At 47.6% G+C, this 22,854-nt stretch overlaps 3 protein-coding genes across 5 annotated transcripts; all 3 read right to left on the bottom strand.

Moving 5' to 3' along the window:
- Positions 1-89: 89 nt before the first annotated feature.
- Positions 90-6,647, bottom strand: slc31a1 (solute carrier family 31 member 1). Of its 3 annotated transcripts, XM_047570243.1 has the most exons (6): positions 6,293-6,647; positions 4,105-4,266; positions 3,439-3,511; positions 3,184-3,352; positions 2,469-2,519; positions 90-1,859 (listed from the first exon to the last, which is right to left on the bottom strand). In XM_047570243.1, the coding sequence occupies exons 2-6, from the start codon at positions 4,258-4,260 to the stop codon at positions 1,658-1,660; spliced, it is 651 nt and encodes a 216-aa protein (XP_047426199.1). In that variant the 5' UTR covers positions 4,261-4,266; positions 6,293-6,647; the 3' UTR covers positions 90-1,657. The 3 variants fall into 3 exon arrangements, with proteins under 3 accessions (XP_047426199.1, XP_047426201.1, XP_047426200.1); XM_047570245.1 differs by lacking the exon at positions 2,469-2,519 and having other exon boundaries at positions 6,293-6,609; XM_047570244.1 differs by lacking the exon at positions 6,293-6,647 and having other exon boundaries at positions 4,105-4,288.
- Positions 6,648-8,962: 2,315 nt separating this feature from the next.
- atp6v1g1 (ATPase H+ transporting V1 subunit G1) lies at positions 8,963-10,759 on the bottom strand. Its single transcript, XM_047570246.1, has 3 exons — positions 10,493-10,759; positions 9,661-9,761; positions 8,963-9,496 (listed from the first exon to the last, which is right to left on the bottom strand). Exons 1-3 carry the CDS (start codon positions 10,572-10,574, stop codon positions 9,323-9,325), a joined length of 357 nt encoding a protein of 118 aa, XP_047426202.1. The 5' UTR covers positions 10,575-10,759; the 3' UTR covers positions 8,963-9,322.
- A 1,332-nt stretch (positions 10,760-12,091) lies between these two features.
- Positions 12,092-22,722, bottom strand: epb41l4a (erythrocyte membrane protein band 4.1 like 4A). Its single transcript, XM_047570446.1, has 21 exons — positions 21,181-22,722; positions 17,547-17,647; positions 17,369-17,473; positions 17,254-17,299; positions 17,083-17,161; positions 16,831-16,928; positions 16,531-16,606; positions 16,209-16,296; positions 16,036-16,124; positions 15,588-15,651; positions 15,403-15,494; positions 15,041-15,085; positions 14,702-14,932; positions 14,569-14,637; positions 14,122-14,218; positions 13,940-14,013; positions 13,028-13,114; positions 12,862-12,897; positions 12,531-12,599; positions 12,375-12,455; positions 12,092-12,301 (listed from the first exon to the last, which is right to left on the bottom strand). Exons 1-21 carry the CDS (start codon positions 21,326-21,328, stop codon positions 12,232-12,234), a joined length of 1,845 nt encoding a protein of 614 aa, XP_047426402.1. The 5' UTR covers positions 21,329-22,722; the 3' UTR covers positions 12,092-12,231.
- Positions 22,723-22,854: the final 132 nt, after the last annotated feature.

Here is a 22,854-nt window from a genome sequence, read left to right on the forward strand (position 1 = left end):
AAAGACGTTTCACAAAGAAGGGACCGAGCCCAGCCAGGAGGTAAGGTCTCCTTTATTTAATCCTTTAGTTGACAGACGAGCTGACCACATTTTCTACATAAACTTTATTGTCTTCAATGATTCCAGCATTTGACACATTTAAACATTTGAGACGTTGATCATCACACACAGGGAGCCAAAAGTATGTGGACACCACATTTACACCAGAGACAGAAAGACAGACACAGAGGACAGTGAGACACAGAGACACGGCGTCTCTTTACTTCTGGTGTCTCTGTGCAGCTCAACTTCATTCATAAACACGTCCAGTAACTGTGGCCCCGCCCCTTAAATCTCATTGGTCCAGGAGGTAAACCCACCCCCCACCCCCCTAAGGCAGCAGGCAACTTTAAGGCCGACGGTTTCACCATGGAGCCGATAAAATAAAAATGATAATAAACTGGCCTGAAAGTGATTAAATAAAAGATCTGAGCTCCGCCCCCTTCACTGAGGAACCAATCACAACAAAAAATAATTAAAAAAAAACAATTAACTGAAGGTCGAGTCGAATCTAAAGTTGTAAAACATGTTTAAAGTTTAAATGATCTTTATTTAGTTTAAAAACAAGTCGCTGCTCTTTAACCAATCAAAACCTTCACTAATAAATTACTTTAATCACTGATGCTAAGCTAACGAGCTAAAAGTCACTCATGGCACTAAAAGACAGAACCAATGGGAAACGTTGGGCTGATCTGATCTGACCTCTGATTGGTCGGTTTGTTCACCAGGAGTTTAATAAAAAAAACAAACCAAGTGCTGTGGTTGTTAGTGTGAAAGCTAACCTACAGTAGCACGTCACCATGGCAACGTTTGTAATTTAGTGTGTTTAATGAGCTAACTTCATTAGCTCCGTTCCATTAGCTCGTTGCAAGCACGATAGTGCTGATTCTTTTCTCAGGGAAAAGGGAACAGGTAAGACGTCCCCTTTAGATGACGTCACCTTTAGACGACATCACCTTTAAATGACGTCACCTTTAAATGACGTCACCTTTAGATGACGTCCCCTTTAGATGACGTCACCTTTAAACGACGTCCCCTTTAAACGACGTCCCCTTTAAACGACGTCACCTTTAGATGACGCAACCTTTAAACGACGTCACCTTTAAATGACGCCTCTGCAGTCGACTGCAGGCGAGTGTTTAGAAAGTCCACCCGGGAGAAAAGAATCAGAACTATTATTCAACTTAAACAAAATGAACGTTTTTAAGTTCAACACTAGTGTGATAACTACTGTGAAGACTGATGTGTAATTTATACTACTGCATGAAATTGACAGAGGCTACGACGTTAGCCTAGTGCCTAGCCTGGCTAGCTCTCTTGGTAGCTGGGGGTTTCCGGCTGCTTCTCCACCTCCTCCATGTTGTAACTGAGTGTCTGTTGATGAAAGTGAAGCAGGAAGTACAAACAAAATGAACCCGACTGGTAAAAAGACACAGTGCCACCTAGTGTTTGGGTGGAGTTGTTACATAGTGAACCAGAGTAGGACAGGATACCCACGCAGTCCCGTAGTAGTATAAATTAGGCATTAGTCAGCACTATTTGATTGTGATCAGCAGAAATTAACCCTCCTAGCACCGCTAAAGGCTGCCAACAGCGGCTAATGGCTAACGGCTAATGGCTAATGGCAATGCTCTGTGATGTCGACCACCACCGCCTTCCGCCAGCTGAACAGGAAGTAGCCCATGCCGGCACCGGCTGCCACGGCGATGCACAGGAAACCGTTGTAGGTCATGAAGACGAGCATCAGGAAGTAGCTGATGACCACCTGGATGATGTGCAACAGGGTCTGCATGAAGTGGGCGGGGCTTAGCATCCGCTGCCTGATAGGACGACAGGAGGAAGTTAGCATCCCTGGTAGCATTAGCATTTCCAGTCCCTTCAGAATGTTAGTGTTAGCATAGCCTTTAGCATTAGTAGTATCATCCATTATAAACCACTAGCATTAGCATTGCCTGCACTCACTAAAACAGTCTAAAATCATCACCAATAAACATTAAACACTGCTAGCATTAAACAGGCTAACACTAAACAGGCTAACATTGATCACACAAAGATTAAACAGGCTAACATTAAAACAAGGCTAGTATTAAACAGGCTAACATCAAACAAGCTAACATTAAACAGGCTAACACTAAACACACAAAGATTAAACAGGCTAACATTAAACAGGGTAAGAATGTAAATTTGATGTTCCGTTATCAGTTAGTCTTCATTTTTATTAGCTAGCACCAATTAGCATTAGCCTCAGCTTTAGCATAGCTAGCTATGAGCACCACCTGCTGGTTCCTGAGGTGAGATCCTCCAATCAGAACCTGACGACTCTCATTACAGATTCACCAAAAAGTGATCACTAACAGTCTGATTAGAGCATCTCACACCAGGATCCCCAGAACCCGAACCAGGACCAGGACCAGAGACAGAACTGTTACCTGGGAGATAATGTTGACAGGTGAGGAGGCTCCGCCCCTTTTAATCCATAACTGTCAATCAGGGAGTGGACGGTAAATGCATTGTTCGGTTTATTTAATAGTAGACGTGAACCCGTGTTCCTCTGGTGTAGCTCCTAGCCTAGCCTAGCCTAGCCTAGCCTAGAGGAGTCTGGTCTGAGGAGGTGTTAGAGAGGAGGTGCAGGGAGGAGCTGGGGTTGAGCCCGTTGCTACGTATGAGGCATCATGTCATTGATCCATAGAACGAGTCACATCCACAGACTGAATCCTAGAATCTGATCTATGAGACTGAAGAGAAATAAATAGTAGATCTACTTTAGAACCAGTGTTGCTCTTCATCCATGTGCTATTAACCAGGTAAAATGATTCCTGCTCCATCCAATCATTCAGTGTTTGGAGAATATCTCTCCTCCTCTTCTTTCCACCATGTTCTCCTCTCTAAGCCTCTTAAAGTTCTCCCTGCTCTCAGCACATCTCACTGCAGAACCTTCTTTAGGAACCTTTCATCTCTACCTCCATCCAGGAACAACTCTGAGAGAACATCATGGTTCTGATCTTAGAGTTCGTCCACTAGGAGCAGCTCTTCATACTAAGAATCTTTAGGAACACGGGTCCACGTTCTTTTATTCCTCTCACGTCTCCTCTACTTCCTGCTGCGTCAGCACGGTTAGCGTTAGCGTTAGCATTAGCCACGTACCCGACCGTCTTGTGCGTCTCCATCAGAACCGTCCCGTCAGTGCCCGGCAGCGGCATCGAGTTGTAGCGGACGTTGACCTGACTGCGACGCAGCAGAACCTCCCGGCCGATCTTCAGGCCCTCGTAGAGGATGGCCAATAGGAAGACGCCTATACACGCCCCCACCATCTCTGATTGGACCGCAGGTGGAGGGGGAGGAGTAATTAAACACATGTGACAATAAACAACAACCTTTAAAGATGGAGAAATGAGAGACCTCCAGGTGAGTTGATGAGCAGCCCGGTGAACAGCAGCTCCACGTTGTTGTATCCGAAGTAGAAGGTCATCACCTAGGCAACCACAGACACCAGCTAGCATTAGCATGCTCACACCTTTACAAGGTCATATACACACAGAACTGCAGATACAAGGATCCTGTCACGTTAGCACGCCACCGCCATCTTAGAGGGAGCAGAGTGTCACCAATAAAGATTAGTTTGAATAGTCGCGTTTGAACTCAGTCGGGTTCAGGGGGGGGGGGGGGGGGAGGAGGAGGAGGAGGAGGAGGAAAAGGAGGAAAAGGAGGAGGAGGAGGAGGAGTCCCTGAGTAATATGGCGGCGTATTCCTTTACGTGAGGTCAAACATGCAGCTGCTACATTTGGGAAGGTTCATGAAGTATATGTGATGACGTACGGTCAACATGGTTCCTGAATGCACCACAGTCCCGTGGTATAAATGGTGCCTGATGGGTGGGGCCAAGGGGAGGGGGGCGGAGCCAGAAATAATGATGTCTCACATCACGTACTTCACACTAATGTTTGAACTAAAACAAAAGGAAACTGTTTCTGGTCCAGCCTCTCAGATCTAACTGGACTGAACACCCCCCCCCCCCATTTCAAAGATACGAGTGGTTAGCATGTGGCAGCGTTAGCCACCTCTCACCATGCTCATGCATCCGTGTCCTCCGTGTCCTCCGTGTCCTCCCATGTCGTGTCCCCCGCCGGTGGTGGGAGACATGGTGTGGTGACTGTGGTCCGTCGTCATGGAGCCGGTGTGGTTCGTGTGGTCCATGTGGTTCATGTGGTCCATGTGGTCCATGGTTGCCTAGCAACCAGAAAGAGGAGACAGGATGAAGGAGGATAATAAACCAACGTAGCTACGACTCCAGCTGTGACAAAGGAAAGAGTTTTATTTATATCCAAACAACGTTTAAAGGAGTCGACCGGGCGCGTAGAGTTTTTAGAGAAGTTTCACCTGAAGATCTGGTTCAGGTCTGAAAGACGAACCGCTTAGTGGACCAGTTTCCCTCAGAGAAGCCGACTCGTCCTGAGAGCGACGCAGACTGAACCCGTGCGCTCGCTCGTCGTGTCGTTACCGCGGCATCGGCCTGACATCACAGACCAGGCTCCCTGCTGTAATCTGATTGGCTGTCAGGCCCCGAGGCTACAGCAGGCATGACGGGCCAATCACAGCGCTCCGAGAAGCCGTCTGCCATCAGCCAATTAGATCACAGCGTCATTACCCTTAACAGGAAGGTCGGCCGTCGCCGTCGGCAACACTCAGCATCACTGAGCTCAAACTACGTCTGTGTTGGTTTTACTGGTGAATGACAGAGTGATGGCTCAGGCCAAAGGTTAATTCACTAATTAATTGATAATGAAATAATGTCCCGTTAGAACACAACGTGCTGGAGTCTGTAAATAATCCTCAGGGTTCAACTCATAAATCCTCACAGTCTTTATCTTCTTTATCGTCCAGGGACAGATTTAATCTCCTGAACTTTATTCACATGATGATCTAAATAACAAAGACGTTTCACTCCTCGCTGTAGAGTCTAGACACGTAATAAACACTGTAATGTTTATATAACATCACACTGAGACAGTAACTATGGGACTGAGACACTTTAAAACGTTAATATATCTCATATCTGGACATAAAGGCTGTAAGTTCCAGGTAAATAGGACTGAAGGTGTATTTTGTAATTCTGTAGATGTGTTGGACAGGAAGCGACGTGCAGGACGACGGGTACGATGGGAATGATTAACAGGGAGCTATCTTCAGAGAGGATATTTATGATACAGATCGACTGGACGGGGGGGGGGGGGGGGGGTTATAGGCTGAAGGAGTCTCTGGTGTTGGTTCAGGTCCCGGTCTGGGCCTCCTGCTGTGGTTTTGATGCAGCCTCCAGTGTTTTCTGTTTGATCTGAGGTCAGGGAGTTTAAGTCCAGCCTCATTGTTCTAAGAGGCTCCTGCTCCTCAGTCATTTTCACCTTTTATTCTGCTGTATTTCGACCAGAGCTCTCTCAGAACCAGGTCCCCTTAAACCACAGCCCCTGGTTTTATTCGTGGTCCGGGGGTCTGGGGGTCCGGACTGTAAAACAGCACTAATACCTGGGCACCATTATTGACAGTAACCTCGCAGTTGAAGCCAACAATGATGTAATTTACACCCAGACCCACCAGTGACTGTCCTTTAATCAAAGCTGATTAGTTTTAATGTAGATGAGGAAGCTTCGCTCTGGTTTTATGGGTCCGTCTGGACCCTGGTCTGCTGGTCTACAACAGGCTCAGTAACACAGGGAGGATGGAGATGAGCTTTTAAGAGTTCTCTGTAGTTCAGAGCCAGAGCTACAAGGAAACCAGAACCTATCCAGTCTGACCCGTTCACCCCACAGCTGCGCTCAGGACGAACACACTCAGAAATTCATTTGTGCAAATAACCACTGTCCTGAGGAATAATCTGCTGTGATGACCCGTCCCTGAAACATCTACTTTTGGCCTGCGTGACTGAATGTGGGCTGGTTCTGTCCGTCTCTGGTGTTTTTCTCCTGGTGAACATCAAATGGCCCCAAGAGGATAATAAAGTCTAACTGACCTCAATCAGTCCACAGGAGCAGGAACGAGGGTTCTGCAGGTGAGTTACATGGACGAATTCACTAGCAGACCCGTCTGGTTCTAGAACGGTCTCATGTTCCAGCCCGGTACCGGTGCGTCATGGGCTCGGTGTAAAAGCGTCTTAAATCGGAGAGTTTTCCTACGAGGTCTGGAGCGGTGGCCCAGCGGGAGCCCGGCTAGCTAGCAGAGGTCACTGACTCACACTGTGACAAAAAACAGTCCGTGAACTCACCTGAAAACGAGTCGACGATTCTGCTGCTGCCGCTCCGCCGTCCTGGCTCCGAAACTCCGGCCTAAAGTCACCAGGAACTAAAAGAGAGGACGAAAGAAGTAGAAACTCCGACCCCTCGACTCGTCTCTTCGCCGTTCTCTGCTCCGCCACCACTTCCGCCACGGCGTCATGACGTGTATACGTTAAGCACAAAGGCGGGGCTTAGAGGACGCTATAAAAAACAGTGAATCACGGTTTGGTCCAATCACAACGCTGATCTTGACTGGAGGGGCGGGGCTTCAGTGGAGCCACGTAAGCGGTGTTTATGGTGAGAGATCAGTCATGTGATCTAAATACCAGCACATGATGAGCGGGAGGTGTTTTAATTTATCGTTTTTTATTGTATTTTATTGTATTTTATTGTATTGAGCGGTCACAGAGTGCGAGACCATTCAGGAACAATAACTCATCATTAAATGGACACGACTCACTGTTCTACTGTTATACTCTACAGTCTTGTTACACTTTTATTTTTACACTAAGTGTGTTTTTTTGGGTGATTAAAGAGCCTGGGGTCAAATCCCTTGTGTGTGTACACATACTTGGCCTATTTTATTTTATTTTATTTTATAATCTGTCCTATATTTCTATATGGAGCAGCACAGTGGTTCTGTGTTGGTGACTCTACACTGACTCTAGGTGTGACTGGTTGTTTGTCTCTGTGTGAGTCCTGTCCAGGGTCGACCCCCCTCTCGTGACCCTAGTGAGGATGAACAGTAGTAGAAGATGAGATATTCCCCCCCCCCCCCCCCCCCCACACCACCCCAACCCCCACCCCGTGTGGACAGTCATTCATGGAACAGCCGCTACGACCTTTGACCTTTGTGGCCCTGTGTCTGCAGCACAAGGTTTGGATCCAGAGTATCTTAGTGTGGTGTTATCTAAAGTGTAAAGTGTCTATAACGTGTCTAAACACATGGAGATAAAATGAAGGGAGAGGAGTCACATGGACGTTCTGGTGACAACACAATCACAATCACAATCACAATCTCTTTATTGGCCAAATGTACAGAAGGATTTCACCTTGTGTAACACAACATCAAATAAAAGTAAACTTGGTGACGTGTTGAAGGCCGAGCTATAACCCACAGACAGGGCCCTGCAGGAGCTGGTCCAGGCGCTGGAGGACACGGAGGAGACGGGGAGGGGTCTCGTGGGGTCGTGGTTTGAGGAAGCTCTTCGTGAACACAACGTTATCCCGTCCTTCTTTGGAAGTGGGGCGGCGCTGGACGGACTGGTTGAAGATGTCTGTGAACACTGAGCGGGGAACCACGGTGCTTCAGGCCACGTTCACATGGATCCGATTTCTGGGTGAAACCTCATGGGTCTTGCTCGGTTCTGGCTGCCGATAGTGACAGATCCGGATCTTCCTGAGACTGGAACTGCAGCCTTTTGAATCCAGGTCCCAGGGTGAAAAAGAAAAATACAGAGTCTCTGAGGATCCTGTTTCTCGTTTGTGTGATCAAGTAAACACAGGCGTACGGTGTCTTCTCCTCCTCCACCTGCGCTGGACGTCGCCGCCGCCTGTAGCCACGGACAGTTTCCTCCAACGGAGTCAAAAAAGTCTGAGGAAACTCAGAATTCATTAATTCCTCATGAGCAGGAGGGAGTTACTGTCGTAAAAGTGATGCATGATGAATAAAGTCCACAGCCGACACTAAAAATACCAACAGAGGAACCAGGAGCGCTGAGATACCGTGGCTGAAACGTGGAGTTCCTCAGGGATCGAATCCGGATCCTCAGTTATTCTACGTTGAGACGTTCCTGTAACGTCTGGAGCTTAAGTTAATGTTGGACCTGGAGACATTTTAGGACTCTGGTCTCATGTCTGTCTGAAATACATACAAACATTAAAATACATGTAAACACAGGATGGACTAGAACAACAGGAGGGCGGTACAGACCAGAACCAGAACCAGAACCAGAACCTGACCCAGGCCGTTCAGAGTCAGCCTCTTCAGGTCCAGTCTACTCTGGTCTCCCTCATACAGGGTCCTAGTGAGGTGGGTCTGGTCCTGTCCAGGTCCACTAAGAGTCTCTGAGTTTCTGGTCCTCGTTGTTATTATTAGAGTTTTATTTAAGTCTGGAGATATTTTATATTTATATATTAGATCCAACGTGAAGAAAGCACCAACATTTAAATCTCATCTGATCTAGATTTACCTCCCTGGCCACTTTATTAGGTACACCAGGCTCTGGAGTCCACCACGTCCTCAGTGTCCTGCCCAGTTCATCTTATAGTCTCTACATACGCAGGGTCTTTATATCTGTCGTCCTCTACATGTTCTACACAGTGATGTTAATTATGATGAAATAAAACTTTCATATTCATTATTGTAAATATTCTGAGCGACTGTGACAAGGACACGACCCAGATGTGGGATAAATAAACGATGTCTGACATTTTAGACAGCTCGTCTTTCCGTCCGTCCATCCATCCATCCATCATTCATCATCCATCCAACTCATCCATCATCCATCTCATCCATCATCCATCCATCATCCATCATCCATCCGTCCATCCATCATCCATCTGTCCAACTCATCCATCCAACTCATCCATCCATCCATCCAACTCATCCATCCATCATCCATCCATCCATCCACCCGTCAGAGAGGAGCAGGAAACAGTTTCAACCAATCAACTACATTTTAATATCTTAATATTTGAATCTTCATCACGTCACAGACAGCAGAAAGTCACATGGTCACAAACAGGAAACAACAACAACAAGCTTCAAAATAAGAGGTTTGAGAGTAAACAACCAATCAGTGGATGGATGAGTCCTGATTGGCTCTTATTTTATTTCTATATATTAACAGATTAATGGTGATTCATATTTAAATACATCAGTAACAACATGGAACCAGGAAGTCGTCTGAACCGGAGCAGGAAAACATCAACAATAAAATAACTTTAACGATGCTAACGCCCACGCCTCCAGCTTGGCCCCGCCCCTCCAGCCCAGAGCGGTGCAGAGGCCCCGCCCCTCAGCCAGCTACACGGTAGTTAGCGTGGAACTCGGGCTGGATATCGCAGACGCGTCGCAGCAGCTCCCCCAGCACCGCCTCCCTGTTGCCACGGTAACTGGTCTGGATGCGGCCCATCCTCTCAGCCGTGTCACGGTCCACCTCCACCGCGCTGTTACCATGGGAACCAAGGGCCTGGGGGGGGCACCACAGTCAGGTCAACGGGACTAACGGTAGCAGCAGTAGCACTAGTACTATTAGTACCAGTAGTAGTAGTGATGATAGTACTAGTACTATTAGTACCAGTAGTAACAGTAGTAACAGTAGTACTAGTACCATTAGTACTACTAGTAACTCACCGCCGCCTCCTTGGTCTTGAACTCCTTTTCTCTCTGGAGTCGATATTGTTCGATCTCAGCTTGAGCTTCTTCCTTCGCCTGCTTCAGACGACGGTTCTTACCTGAGACACAGAGATGATGTCATCAGTGTGTGTCTCTGTCTGATGATGATGTCATCAGTGTGTGTCTCTGTCTGATGATGATGTCATCAGTGTGTGTCGCTGCCTGATGATGTCATCAGTGTGTGTCTCTGTCTGATGATGTCATCAGTGGTTAATCATCTCGACACACAGATTTAATCAGAACAGGATGAAGAGATTAAAGGTTCCACTCAGAGACTCTGATTACAGAACCAGGAGAACCAGAACCAGAACCAGAACCAGAGGAGAACCAGAGTAAAAATGCAAAAACATTTAAGTGTGAAAATTTCAATTTATCTACTTTATTCATGGAACAAAAGACTGAGACCAGGATCAGACTGAGACCAGGACTAGTCAGAACCAGGACTAACCAGAACCAGGACTAACCAGCAGACAGACCTGAGTCCAGGTTCCTCTGATTATTATTGAGACCTTTCATTTTTTAAAGGACATTTTATTAAATCTAAACATTCTAACATTTTCTTTGTTGTTCTTTGCTCTGAAACAGAAACATCTGGAGGAGTCGTTACTTACAGGTTATTATTCTGGTCCCTTTGGAGAAACTGGTCTAATGTTGCTCTGGACTACAATGAGTTTGCCCCCCGTCTACCGGGACCCTGTACCGGGACCGTGTACGTCTACCGGGACCCTGTACCGGGACCGTAAACAGGCGGCGGGTCGTGACGGGCCCGCAGGCCGTCCGCTGTACTCACGTTTGCGGGCCTCGGCCACCTTCTCGGCCGCCCTCTTCTCGGCCTGGAGCAGCTGCTGGATTCCCTGGGACTGACTCGCCATCGCGGGGGGAGGACGGAGAACCGGAGCGAGAAGAACCGGAGCGAGAAGAACCGGAGCGAGAAGAACCGGAGAATGAAGAGAAGGTCGACGGAGGATGAGAGTCGTTCGTTCCTCTGCAGTCAGCTGACGACGAGTCACGTGATGGCTGGTGTAGCTGGTCACGAGCGCAGGGAGTGACGTGTTTCCGGTCTGAGAATGGGAGCCGCAGCGCCCCCTCTGTGGTGGAGGAGGAACTGATCAGCCACAACATTATGACCAGCGGGCGGATCCACCATCACTTCCTTCAACTTAGTTCAACTTTAATGTGATTATGATACAAAGAGAGTCAACAAAATACATATTACAAATACAATTACACGTGTACATGTACATATAACCGCCCAGACATAAAATCTAAACGCAGACATCATTTTCATACATTTCAGCCAAGTTCACAACATAGTGAAGCAGAAACACAACAACACTGATGTTCCATACGTTTATGCATCACAGACGTAAAGAAGACAACGTTAACATCAAGGTTCACATTAAAACCCTCAGTGTCTATTATCACATGTCTACCAGGAGGTTCATCCTCATCACAGCTTATTATTGGATGTTTTTTAGTTGTAACAGAGCAGCTCCATTGGACTATAACTATAACTGGAATATAATTATATCTGGACTATATATATATATATATTGTTTTCCACGATTCATCTCTCTCCTGTCACTGGCAGCAGACCTGCCATTGTACATGATTCTTCTTCTTGGAGTTAAGGAAGCCATCTATGTCAAAGTGGAGAAACCTTCTCTAAACAGAGGAGGTGGACTGAGATTTAATTTACCAACTATTTATAATTCAGTTTTGACTTCTGTCCCCAAGAAGTTTCAACAACATTCACACATTGAGCCTCCAGGTTCCCATGGACAATGCCTAGTTAGAGCTCTATTCATAGGGTAAGTTAGCCTAGGCACAAGTTCCCCCCATTCAAGGACAGGTAAGTATCAGCCATTATGGTAATTAGTGACCAGTTTCTGGTCAAGCAAGTTTCTGGTGGGTGTTACCCACAGAGTTTATTCCTATTTAAACCTCAATTTCCCACTAGTTTATCAGAACTGAAGAAGCTACTCGGATGAAACGTCTTCAAGAAATTCTACAAGTCCAGCTGACCTTATTCAACGCTTTTTGGATTACCAACAGACATACTCTTTTTGTTGTTATTTTTTGGGAATAATAAATTTTTTTCAGATTTTGATTCTGATATAAGTGGACTTGACCCCAGCAGGAGGTTGGTTCATCAGAACCAGAACCAGAACCAGAACCTCACGCTACAAGAACAGTTTTCTTTCCATCAGCATCTGATCTTCATAGGGTTTATTTATTTTATTTATTCTTACATGTTTGTTATCTTTATATGTTTTTATATTTACTTAAAATTCTTCATATATGACTCTGATATATAATATAATATAATATAATATAATATAATATAATATAATATAATATAATATAATATAACAGCTGGCACAGATAGATAGATAGATAGATAGATAGATAGATAGATAGATAGATAGATAGATAGATAGATAGATAGATAGATTCTTTTATTTCATGACGTTTATGATGTTTGGAACTTTAACATGTGTCCCATCAGGTGCATTGTGGGTAGCCGCCTCAGTGGCTTGTGGGTAATGAACAGGAAGTGTCCGTTGTAACAGGAAGAGGAGGAAGTAGCTCCACTGACCTGGAAGCAAGACAACTAATTAATAATGGTTTAATTGATTAACATCATCATTAATCATTTGATTGACACCTACTGAAGGTCTGATGTCGACGCCCTCCGTTGATGTCGACGCCCCCTTGAAGACTGTCTCGTTCTGATTTGCTCCCCCGACACTCTATGAACACACACACCTTCACAACAGTCCTCACCCCCCACCTACTCCCCCACTAGGCCCCTCCCCCTTCATTACCTCACTTCCTTATAAGGTATTTCCTCTGTCCGTCTGTCAATCAAACCGCTGGAATCCACCAGCTGTTTCCTGTACACAACACCGTTGTGTTTAGTGTGTATGTTAGTGTGCTGTTTTAGTGGGGTTAGTTTAGTGTGTTATTGTTTTTATGTGTTAGTGGTATGTTATGTGTTGGTGTATTAGTGTGCGTAGGTTAGTGTGTGTTAGTGTGTGTTAGTGTGTATTAGCGTGTATTAGTGTGTATTTGTGTGTGTTAGTGTGTGTTAGTGTGCGTTAGTGTGTATTTGTGTGCATTAGTGTGTGTTAGTGTGTGTGTGTGTGTGTTACTCACTCGATGTGCTTCCATATGATGTCATCAGCGCTGTGTCTGCAAGGAAGCAACAGAATTAGCATTAGTAGGCTAACAGCCGCGTTTTGTGTACAGTATTGTAAACCTTAGCATTAACATTAGCATGTGTAGTCTTCAGCTGATCACCATGGCGACCGCTACCAGTTACCGGTTCTTTGTTCTCCTTCTGCGGCCCTTGCCGTTACCCGTCCTCTCTGATTCACTGCCACTGCTGTTGCCATGGGAACGAGGCCTGCTGGTGTTGCCATGGACACGGTTACATTTGGTTTCATTTACGGCTCATTTGATTGATAAACTAGAAAATTCCCTCTGGGAAATTTTGAAGGTGCTACGGGAGCTAATGCCGGGGTTGGAAATATGTGGGACACAGGGATCATGGGAATTAGCACAGTTAGCCTACACTTAGCACAATTAGCTCACAGTTAGCACAGTTAGCTTACAGTTAGCATAGTTAGCCTTCATTTAGCACAGCTAGCATACATTTAGTACAGTTAACCCACCTGTCGCACAGTTAGCACAGTTAACCAACATTTAGCACAGTTAGCTTAGAGTTAGCACAGTTAGCCTGTGTGTGAGAGAGTAATGCGCGTGAAAGTTTTTGTGTATCCTACTACTCTTCCTGTGTGTGTGTGTATCTGTAATTACAAAGTTGCCTGTGTGTGTGTCTGTGTGTGTGTGTTGTTGTAACATAAATTGTGGGACACAGGGATCAGCTGCATTAACAGCAGAGACGTCTGATGAATGAACTGGTCTCAGCTGTGGCTCAGGCCTGAAGGTCAGGGGTTGCCATGGCAACTCACAGTGGTCGTCAATGACGACGGACGACAGGTACTTTACCGTGAACAGAGGCTCACAGTTTAAATTCTGTACGTCTCACTGCTTTGACGAGCACATTGTAGTTTTTTGCGATTTGCTTCGCAAAAAATTCATATTTCAAAAGAAAAGTAAAACACGTTTTGATATATAACGTTAAGGGACGAAAACAGGGAGGAAACGGAAAAAAATAAGAAGAAACACGTGGGTCTCGTGCGTTTCCCCGTAGCTCCTCATAAAATCTCACCTCCTCCTCTGCTTCCTGATTGGTTGATCTCCGTCCAGACTCCTGCTCCGCCCCTGCGCTCCTCCTCCTCCTGCTCCTCCTGCTCCTGCTCCTCCTCCTCCTGCTCCTGCTCCTGCTCCTCCTCCTCCTCCTGCTCCTCCTGCTCCTCCTGCTCCTCCTCCTCTTGCTCCTCCTCCTCCTGCTCCTCCTCCTCCTCCTCCTCCTCCTCCTGCTCCTCCTGCTCCTCCTGCTCCTCCTCCTCCTTTGGTGTTTGAAGGAAACTTTGTGTTGAACAGGCCGCTTGAAAGGAGTAATGTTCATCATCAGTACCCAGATTACATTGAACAGTAATCAGTAATGTAATGTTACACTGAACAGCAGGAGGTTTCCATGTCTGACTGGAGTCTCTTTGAGGAGGACTTTGGAGACGACATCGAGTGTCTCTCTGCATAATAAACTACACAGAATTCTGTGAGGACGATATTGTCCCAACAAAAGCTCTGATGTTTTTCCGATAAGAATCCGTGGATAAACAAAGACATTAAAGGAGACAGGGACAGATATAAGGAGGAGACAGAGGCGTCATGTGACTCCAGAGGGTAAATCCGATTACATTAAACAGTAATCACATTACATTATCCATGTTGTACCTGACAGGGCCGCTCTTTACCCATGGTGCACTGGGCTTCGCCGGGTCCTGCTCTGCCCTGACCTCTGACCTGCAGGTACAAGACAAGTGACGTCATCACTTGACATCATCACACGATTCGGCCTCTGTCTTACCTGTGAACAGCAGGTGGAGCCGTCTGCTTCCTGATTGGTTCCCAGGTGACTCTCGCTGTGTGATTGGCTGGAAGAAAGAAGGAGGCGGAGTCTGTCAAACAAAACATTTTAGTAAAACAAACAAATGAAATGAAATAAAACGAACCGTGCTGCGCTGGTCTCAGACGCATCAGATGCACAACATCTGCTGCTGCTGCTGTTGTTGTTGTTGTTGTTGTTGTTGTCAACGCACTGACATTCAGACCAAGACGAACCAGAGGATGAACCAATAGAGAGACAGTATTTATCAGCATCAGCTGACGTTCAATGAAACACTGAACATGAAAGTGTGTGTGTTACCTGTTGTGTTTCAGTTTGTGTGTTAACGGGTTTGACTCCGACATCCTGAACACAATAAACGATTACATGAAAAAAGTTGTTTGTTTGTTGGTTTGTTTGTGTTTGTGTGTGTTTGTTTGTTTGTGTGTGTTTGTTTGTTTGTGTGTGTTTGTGTGTGTGTTTGTTTGTTTGCGTGTGTTTGTTTGTTTGTGTGTGTTTGTTTGTTTGTGTTTGTTGTTTTTTGCATGTGTTTGTTTGTTTATATGTGTTTGTTTGTTTGTGTGTGTTTGTTTGTGTTTGTTTGTTTGTTTGTTTGCGTGTGTTTGTGTGTGTTTGTTTTTTTTGTGTTTGCGTGTGTTTGTGTGTGTGTGTTTGTGTGTGACCTGAAGAAGGCGTGATGTTCCACACAACACCTCCACAGACGTTTACAGTCGCTTCGATCAGACGTCTGGAAGAAAAACGACGCCTCTGAACCCTGAAACAAACAAATACATTAAAAACTTTACTCATCGTCATTAGCATTAGCATCATCCTTAGCATTAGCATGAGTCAGCCAATAGGAACTCACGTTTTTGCTGAGAACTCTGAGCTCAAACGTATGATCTTTGAAATGAAGTTTGGTGATTCGCTGCCTGAAGGAAACAGCTCTGGTCACATGACACATCACATGACATTAATAGACTATTAACAGTTTATTGGCTTCAGCTGTTTATTCTCTCTGGACGCAGAGTGTAGAGCCAAGATGGCCGCCGTGTCTCCTCCTCATCCCATTGGTCAAACTGAGGCCTGAACTGGATCCAGGTTCTGTCGATCATCACGACATCACTTCCTGTTTCTATAGTGTCCAAAAGCCTAAAATGAATGTGAAGTGTACTACTGGAGGGGCGGGGCTTATGACCTATTCCACAGCCACCAGGGGGCGGGGCTCTTCCTCCTATGGGTGTCATAGCGTCCCCTGGTTTTACAGACTATGGAACAGACCTGAACAAAGATATGTAGAGAGATCTCACTCTTACCAGAAATATTTCCCCACCAGAACTTTGTCCTTGAAGATAACGACGCCCACTGGAGTCGGACCCAGGAAGTACTCGGTTTGGTTCTCGCCCTGCAAGAAATCATGGGATGATGTAACGTGGAGTCAGTCTGCTGGGAAATAAAAGAAGCTGAAGATGAATGGAGGTGATCTCACGTAGGCGGCGAACAGAGAGACTCCGTACATCTGCAGCGAGCGGCAGAGAGACAGGAAGAGACGCTGAGCCTGAGGACGAGAGACACCTCTGTCCCAGAGACAGACATGCTGGTCATTACCACATCACTTTACTGCAATATACAATATACTTTATACTTTACTACAATATACATTATACTTTATACATTATACTTTATACTTTATACATTATACTTTATACTTTTTACATTATACTTTATACTTTATACATTATACATTATACATTAGACTTTATACTTTATACATTAGACGCCTCCATTATATTAATCAGGTTTGTTTCTACCGCAGAGTTTTGTAGACGAGTTGAACGTCCTCAATCTCTTCTGACACGACGTCATGACTGAGGTCACCACGCTCCTCTGAACACACACACACACACACACACACACACACACACACAGACACACACACACACACACACACACACACACACACACAGACACACACACATCAGTGGATGTGAGGAGAGGGTGGAGATGAAAATCCTCCTGTCTGGTGTCTGTGTGGATGGGGGTGGGGTTTTTGGGGGCGTGGTTTGTTGGGGTTTGTTGGGGCGTGGTTGTTGCGGACGGGGGGGCCTTACCTTGCAGCACCAGGGCGGTCAGCTGAGGCCGGAGGTGGGCGGGACACGGGAGGCGACCTCGACGAACGTCCTGGCAAAGCTGCAGGTAAAACTGACACCTGGTCAGAACCACATGGACACGTCAGAGAGAACAGGTGAGACGGGGGAGGGACGGGGGAGGGACGGGGGGGGGACGGGGGAGGGACGAGGGAGGGACGGGGGAGGGACGGGGGAGGGACAGACGGTCGTGGGTTCGTTAAATAATCACGGTACCGTGTGGCCTCGTCTTCCAGCTGCGACGGATCTTCAGCGTAAAATCTGACTCCAAAGTAGAAAATGTACGGTGGCCCGACTGGGACACAAACACAGTTTAGTTTAGCATCATGTAAACTGTTGATCTGAACAGGATGAGAGCAGACTGGGGGGGGGGGGGGGGTGTCGTACCGAGGCCTCGGTGCTGGGACAGAGTTCTGGACGGATCCAACCACAGCTGAAACAAACAAACACATTCATGACGTCTGAGGAAGCTTCACTCGTCTCTTGTCGTCTGTGTTCTCACCGTCTGCTGTTTGTTGTCACAGAACCTCAAACCGAAGAACTCCACCTCCACAACCTTCAGCTGAGAAAACACCTGCTGCAAGATGGCCGCCGCCTTCGACGATTTCTGGCACCAAGCGAGAAAAACAGTCACTGGGACGAGTGACGGGGGGAGAGACGGACCGTGAATGGAGACTCACCGTGATGCCGTGTTCAGCCGACAGCAGCATCTTCCTCTCATCCAATAGGAGCACCTCGCCGTAAAACTCCTCCCGGTTCCCACGGAAACAAGCCATCATAGCTGAAAGACACGCAGACTCACTGACCAATCAGTAGTTACATATGAATGAGAATGCGTCTTCAACACGCCTCCAACACGCCTTCAACACGCCTCCAACACGCCTCCAACACGCCACCAACACGCCTCCAACACGCCACCAACACGCCTCCAACACGCCTCCAACACGCCTCCAACACGCCACCAACACGCCTCCAACACGCCACCAACACGCCTCCAACACGTCTTCAACACGCCTCCAACACGCCTTCAATACGCCTCCAACACGCCTCCAACACGCCTTCAATACGCCTCCAACACGCCTCCAACACGCCTCCAACACGCCTCCAACACGCCTCCAACACGCCTCCAACACGCCTTCAACACGCCTTCAACACGCCACCAACACGCCTCCAACACGCCTTCAACACGCCTCCAACACGAACACATGCCTCCAACACGCCACCAACACGCCTCCAACACGCCTTCAACACGCCTCCAACACGAACACATGCCTCCAACACGCCACCAACACGCCTCCAACACGCCACCAACACGCCTCCAAAACGCCTCCAACACGCCACCAACACGCCTCCAACACGCCACCAACACGCCTCCAACACGTCTTCAACACGCCTCCAACACGCCTCCAACACGCCTTCAATACGCCTCCAACACGCCACCAACACGCCTCCAACACGCCACCAACACGCCTCCAACACGTCTTCAACACGCCTCCAACACGCCTCCAACACGCCTCCAACACGCCTCCAACACGCCTTCAACACGCCTTCAACACGCCACCAACACGCCTCCAACACGCCTCCAACACGCCTCCAACACGCCTCCAACACGCCTTCAACACGCCTTCAACACGCCTTCAACACGCCTCCAACACGAACACATGCCTCCAACACGCCACCAACACGCCTCCAACACGCCACCAACACGCCACCAACACGCCTCCAACATGCCACCAACACGCCAACAACACGCTTTTAATATGTCTTCATGTGTTCAACACGCCTCCAACACGCCAAAAACACGCCTCCAATAGCCTCCAACACGCCACCAACACCCACCAACACCCTCCAACACGCCAACAACACGCCTCCAACATGCCAACAACACGCCTCCAACACGCACACACGCCTCCAACACGCCACCAACACGCCTTCAACACACCACCAACACGCCACCAACACGCCTCCAACACGCTTTTAACATGTCTTCAACATGTGTTCAACACGCCTCCAACACGCCAACAACACGCCTCCAATAGCCTCCAACACGCCAACAACACGCCTCCAACACGCACACACGCCTCCAACACGCCACCAACACGCCTCCAACACGCCAACAACACGCCTCCAACACGCACACACGCCTCCAACACGCCTCCAACACGCCAACAACACGCCTCCAACACGCCACCAACACGCACCAACACGCCAACAACACGCCTCCAACACATCACCAACACGCCACCAACACGCCTCCAACACGCCTCCAACACATCAACAACACGCCTCCAACACGCCACCAACACGCCCACCAACACGCCACCAACACGCCACCAACACGCCTCCAACATGCCACCAACACGCCAACAACACGCTTTTAATATGTCTTCATGTGTTCAACACGCCTCCAACACGCCAAAACACGCCTCCAATAGCCTCCAACACGCCACCAACACGCCACCAACACACCTCCAACACGCCAACAACACGCCTCAACATGCCAACACGCCCAACACGCAACACGCCTCCAACACGCCCCAACACGCCTTCCAACACCCACCAACACGCCACCAACACCAACACGCCAACACGCCTCCAACACGCTTTTAACATGTCTTCAACATGTGTTCAACACGCCTCCAACACGCCAACAACACGCCTCCAATAGCCTCCAACACGCCAACAACACGCCTCCAACACGCACACACGCCTCCAACACGCCACCAACACGCCTCCAATAGCCTCCAACACGCCAACAACACGCCTCCAACACGCACACACGCCTCCAACACGCCTCCAACACGCCAACAACACGCCTCCAACACGCCAACAACACGCCTCCAACACGCTTTTAACATGTCTTCAACATGTGTTCAACACGCCTTCAACACGCCACAAACACGTCTTCAACACGCCTCCAACATGCCACCAACACGCCAACAACACGCTTTTAATATGTCTTCATGTGTTCAACACGCCTCCAACACGCCAAAAACACGCCTCCAATAGCCTCCAACACGCCACCAACACGCCACCAACACACCTCCAACACGCCAACAACACGCCTCCAACATGCCAACAACACGCCTCCAACACGCACACACGCCTCCAACACGCCACCAACACGCCTTCAACACACCACCAACACGCCACCAACACGCCTCCAACACGCTTTTAACATGTCTTCAACATGTGTTCAACACGCCTCCAACACGCCAACAACACGCCTCCAATAGCCTCCAACACGCCAACAACACGCCTCCAACACGCACACACGCCTCCAACACGCCACCAACACGCCTCCAATAGCCTCCAACACGCCAACAACACGCCTCCAACACGCACACACGCCTCCAACACGCCTCCAACACGCCAACAACACGCCTCCAACACGCCACCAACACGCCACCAACACGCCAACAACACGCCTCCAACACATCACCAACACGCCACCAACACGCCTCCAACACGCCTCCAACACATCAACAACACGCCTCCAACACGCCACCAACACGCCACCAACACGCCACCAACACGCCACCAACACGCCTCCAACATGCCACCAACACGCCAACAACACGCTTTTAATATGTCTTCATGTGTTCAACACGCCTCCAACACGCCAAAAACACGCCTCCAATAGCCTCCAACACGCCACCAACACGCCACCAACACACCTCCAACACGCCAACAACACGCCTCCAACATGCCAACAACACGCCTCCAACACGCACACACGCCTCCAACACGCCACCAACACGCCTTCAACACACCACCAACACGCCACCAACACGCCTCCAACACGCTTTTAACATGTCTTCAACATGTGTTCAACACGCCTCCAACACGCCAACAACACGCCTCCAATAGCCTCCAACACGCCAACAACACGCCTCCAACACGCACACACGCCTCCAACACGCCACCAACACGCCTCCAATAGCCTCCAACACGCCAACAACACGCCTCCAACACGCACACACGCCTCCAACACGCCTCAACACGCCAACAACACGCCTCCAACACGCCAACAACACGCCTCCAACACGCTTTTAACATGTCTTCAACATGTGTTCAACACGCCTTCAACACGCCACAAACACGTCTTCAACACGCTTTTAACATGTCTTCAACATGTCTTCAACACACCAACAACACGTCTTAAACATGTCTTAAACACGGCACTAACATGTTGTCATGCTGCCAGACGGAGCTTCGAGCTGGAGAAACTTCATCAATAACTCCAGAATGGGTCGATCAGCTGGATGTGAACAGCTGCATCGTGGGAAATGAAGTCTGCAGTTTCATTCTCACCTGCAGCTGCAGCGTCGTCTATTTTCTTTCCTCTCAGTCCTCTTCCTCCTCGTCTGTCTTTGTTGTGTTGTTCTGTCACCATGGAGACGCCCCCTCCCCCCAGCGTCTGTGACTGAAACCGATCAGCTGTTTGGTTTTCATTAAACATTAATAAATTATTTGTTTTCACTTCAACTCTTGATCCACCACAGGAATAAAACAATGAGTTCAAAATAAGTTAAAAGTGCTGATGATTTTCTACAGTGTTCATCAGCTACTGGAGCCAGATTAGTTTTAACAGTGTAGGATTAAAGCTGCAGATATAAACGTCTTCAGTCTGATCCGCCTCATTCTTCACTGCGGTTCACACAGCTCACTTTAATTTAATTTAATTTACTTTAATTTAATTTACTTTAATTTAATTTACTTTAATTTACTTTAATTTAATTTAATTTAATTTAATTTAATTTAATTTAATTTAATTTAATTTAGTTTGTTTCTCTTTGTCGTTTCTTTTTATATATTTATATATATTGTGAAGTAGCTTTTGTTGGAGTTTACTTCACATTTACACTTTTATATTTTTCATTCTGCGCTCTGATTGGCTGCTGACATGTCAGAGGACCAATCATGTCTCAGGATCCCGTCCGTCCTCCTCTGTGTGTTCAGATTCTTTTCTTGATCCTTCTCATCTTGTTTGGACTCTTCTGCGTTGGCCAGGTAACATTGGCTTGTTAGCTTTAGCATTAGCATCATCATTTAGCAGTAGAGTTAGCATGGTTCAGTCTGGTAGATGTGTCTCCTCCTCTCTGCAGGGAGTCTTCTCCTCCTCCTCCTCCTCCTTCTCTCTGCAGGGAGTCTTCTCCTCCTCCTCCTCCTCCTCCTTCTCTCTGCAGGGAGTCTTCTCCTCCTCCTCCTCCTCTCTGCAGGGAGTCTTCTCCTCCTCCTTCAGCTGGTGGTTGATCCTTGGCGCCTCCTGTCTGCTCGCCACTGCCTTCGCCTCCTTTCGTCTGTATGAGGTCTGCAGGAGGGAGGAGGAGGAGGAGGAGCCATGATGCTCCGTGGTTTAAGCCTCCTCATATGTCCTCCCTTCACGGCCCCATTGACTTCCATCATAACCACATTTATTAATCTGTCCTTCAGTATAAAACTACATCCTGTGATGTCAGAAGAAAACTAGTCATATTTTTGCTGTATTTGATCAGATTCTACCATTTTCTTCTCGTAGCCGCTGCTTGTGTTGCATGATGGAGGCGTGTGACTACCAGGGGTCTGGGGAGTGAATCTGTAGGAACATCTGGTTTTAAGAATCTTGTGAACATGTTTTATTTTGTAAATTTCTTTCTTGGTCTTAACTTCCTGTGCCTCTCATGTCCATGTCTCCTCAGGGTTAAGTGCTTATGTTTCCTTACGTTTGCATTAAAAACGTTTTGCTACCGACTCTCACCGACACTGAGTGGACAGCAAAGAATGGACAAGTCTGGACTCCATCTTATGCAGAGACGCTGCGATGCATTCAGGTACCACAAGGACCACAAGATTTACCAGCATGTCTGGATGGACCAGACCTGTCCCTTCTTCTCTGTCCACTCACTGTCCCAGTCCTGCTCAGTCCAGAGGACGATGTCTCCATCACTGGAGCATGAACAGAGATGAGATATATACGAGTAGAAATGACATGAGAGAGTTCAAAAA

The sequence above is a fragment of the Mugil cephalus genome, chromosome 19, assembly GCF_022458985.1.
Source record: "Mugil cephalus isolate CIBA_MC_2020 chromosome 19, CIBA_Mcephalus_1.1, whole genome shotgun sequence".
NCBI lineage: Eukaryota > Metazoa > Chordata > Actinopteri > Mugiliformes > Mugilidae > Mugil > Mugil cephalus.

What these genes read in the sequence shown, in the direction of transcription:
- epb41l4a (XM_047570446.1), bottom strand. Translation starts at nt 21,328, where the DNA reads ATGTTTAATGAAAACCAAACAGCTGATCGGTTTCAGTCACAGACGCTG. An exon ending in GTCCCAGCACCGAGGCCTCG is followed by an intron (nt 17,162 to 17,253) that starts GTACGACACCCC and finishes TTTGTGTCCCAG; the next exon opens with TCGGGCCACCGTACATTTTC. An exon ending in GTAAAGAGCGGCCCTGTCAG is followed by an intron (nt 14,219 to 14,568) that starts GTACAACATGGA and finishes ACTCCTTTCAAG; the next exon opens with CGGCCTGTTCAACACAAAGT.
- slc31a1 (XM_047570243.1), bottom strand. Translation starts at nt 4,260, where the DNA reads ATGGACCACATGGACCACATGAACCACATGGACCACACGAACCACACC. An exon ending in GCTCATCAACTCACCTGGAG is followed by an intron (nt 3,353 to 3,438) that starts GTCTCTCATTTC and finishes CGGTCCAATCAG; the next exon opens with AGATGGTGGGGGCGTGTATA. An exon ending in GAGACGCACAAGACGGTCGG is followed by an intron (nt 2,520 to 3,183) that starts GTACGTGGCTAA and finishes CCTGATTGACAG; the next exon opens with TTATGGATTAAAAGGGGCGG.
- atp6v1g1 (XM_047570246.1), bottom strand. Translation starts at nt 10,574, where the DNA reads ATGGCGAGTCAGTCCCAGGGAATCCAGCAGCTGCTCCAGGCCGAGAAG. An exon ending in GGTGGCCGAGGCCCGCAAAC is followed by an intron (nt 9,762 to 10,492) that starts GTGAGTACAGCG and finishes TCTGTGTCTCAG; the next exon opens with GTAAGAACCGTCGTCTGAAG. An exon ending in TCAAGACCAAGGAGGCGGCG is followed by an intron (nt 9,497 to 9,660) that starts GTGAGTTACTAG and finishes TGCCCCCCCCAG; the next exon opens with GCCCTTGGTTCCCATGGTAA.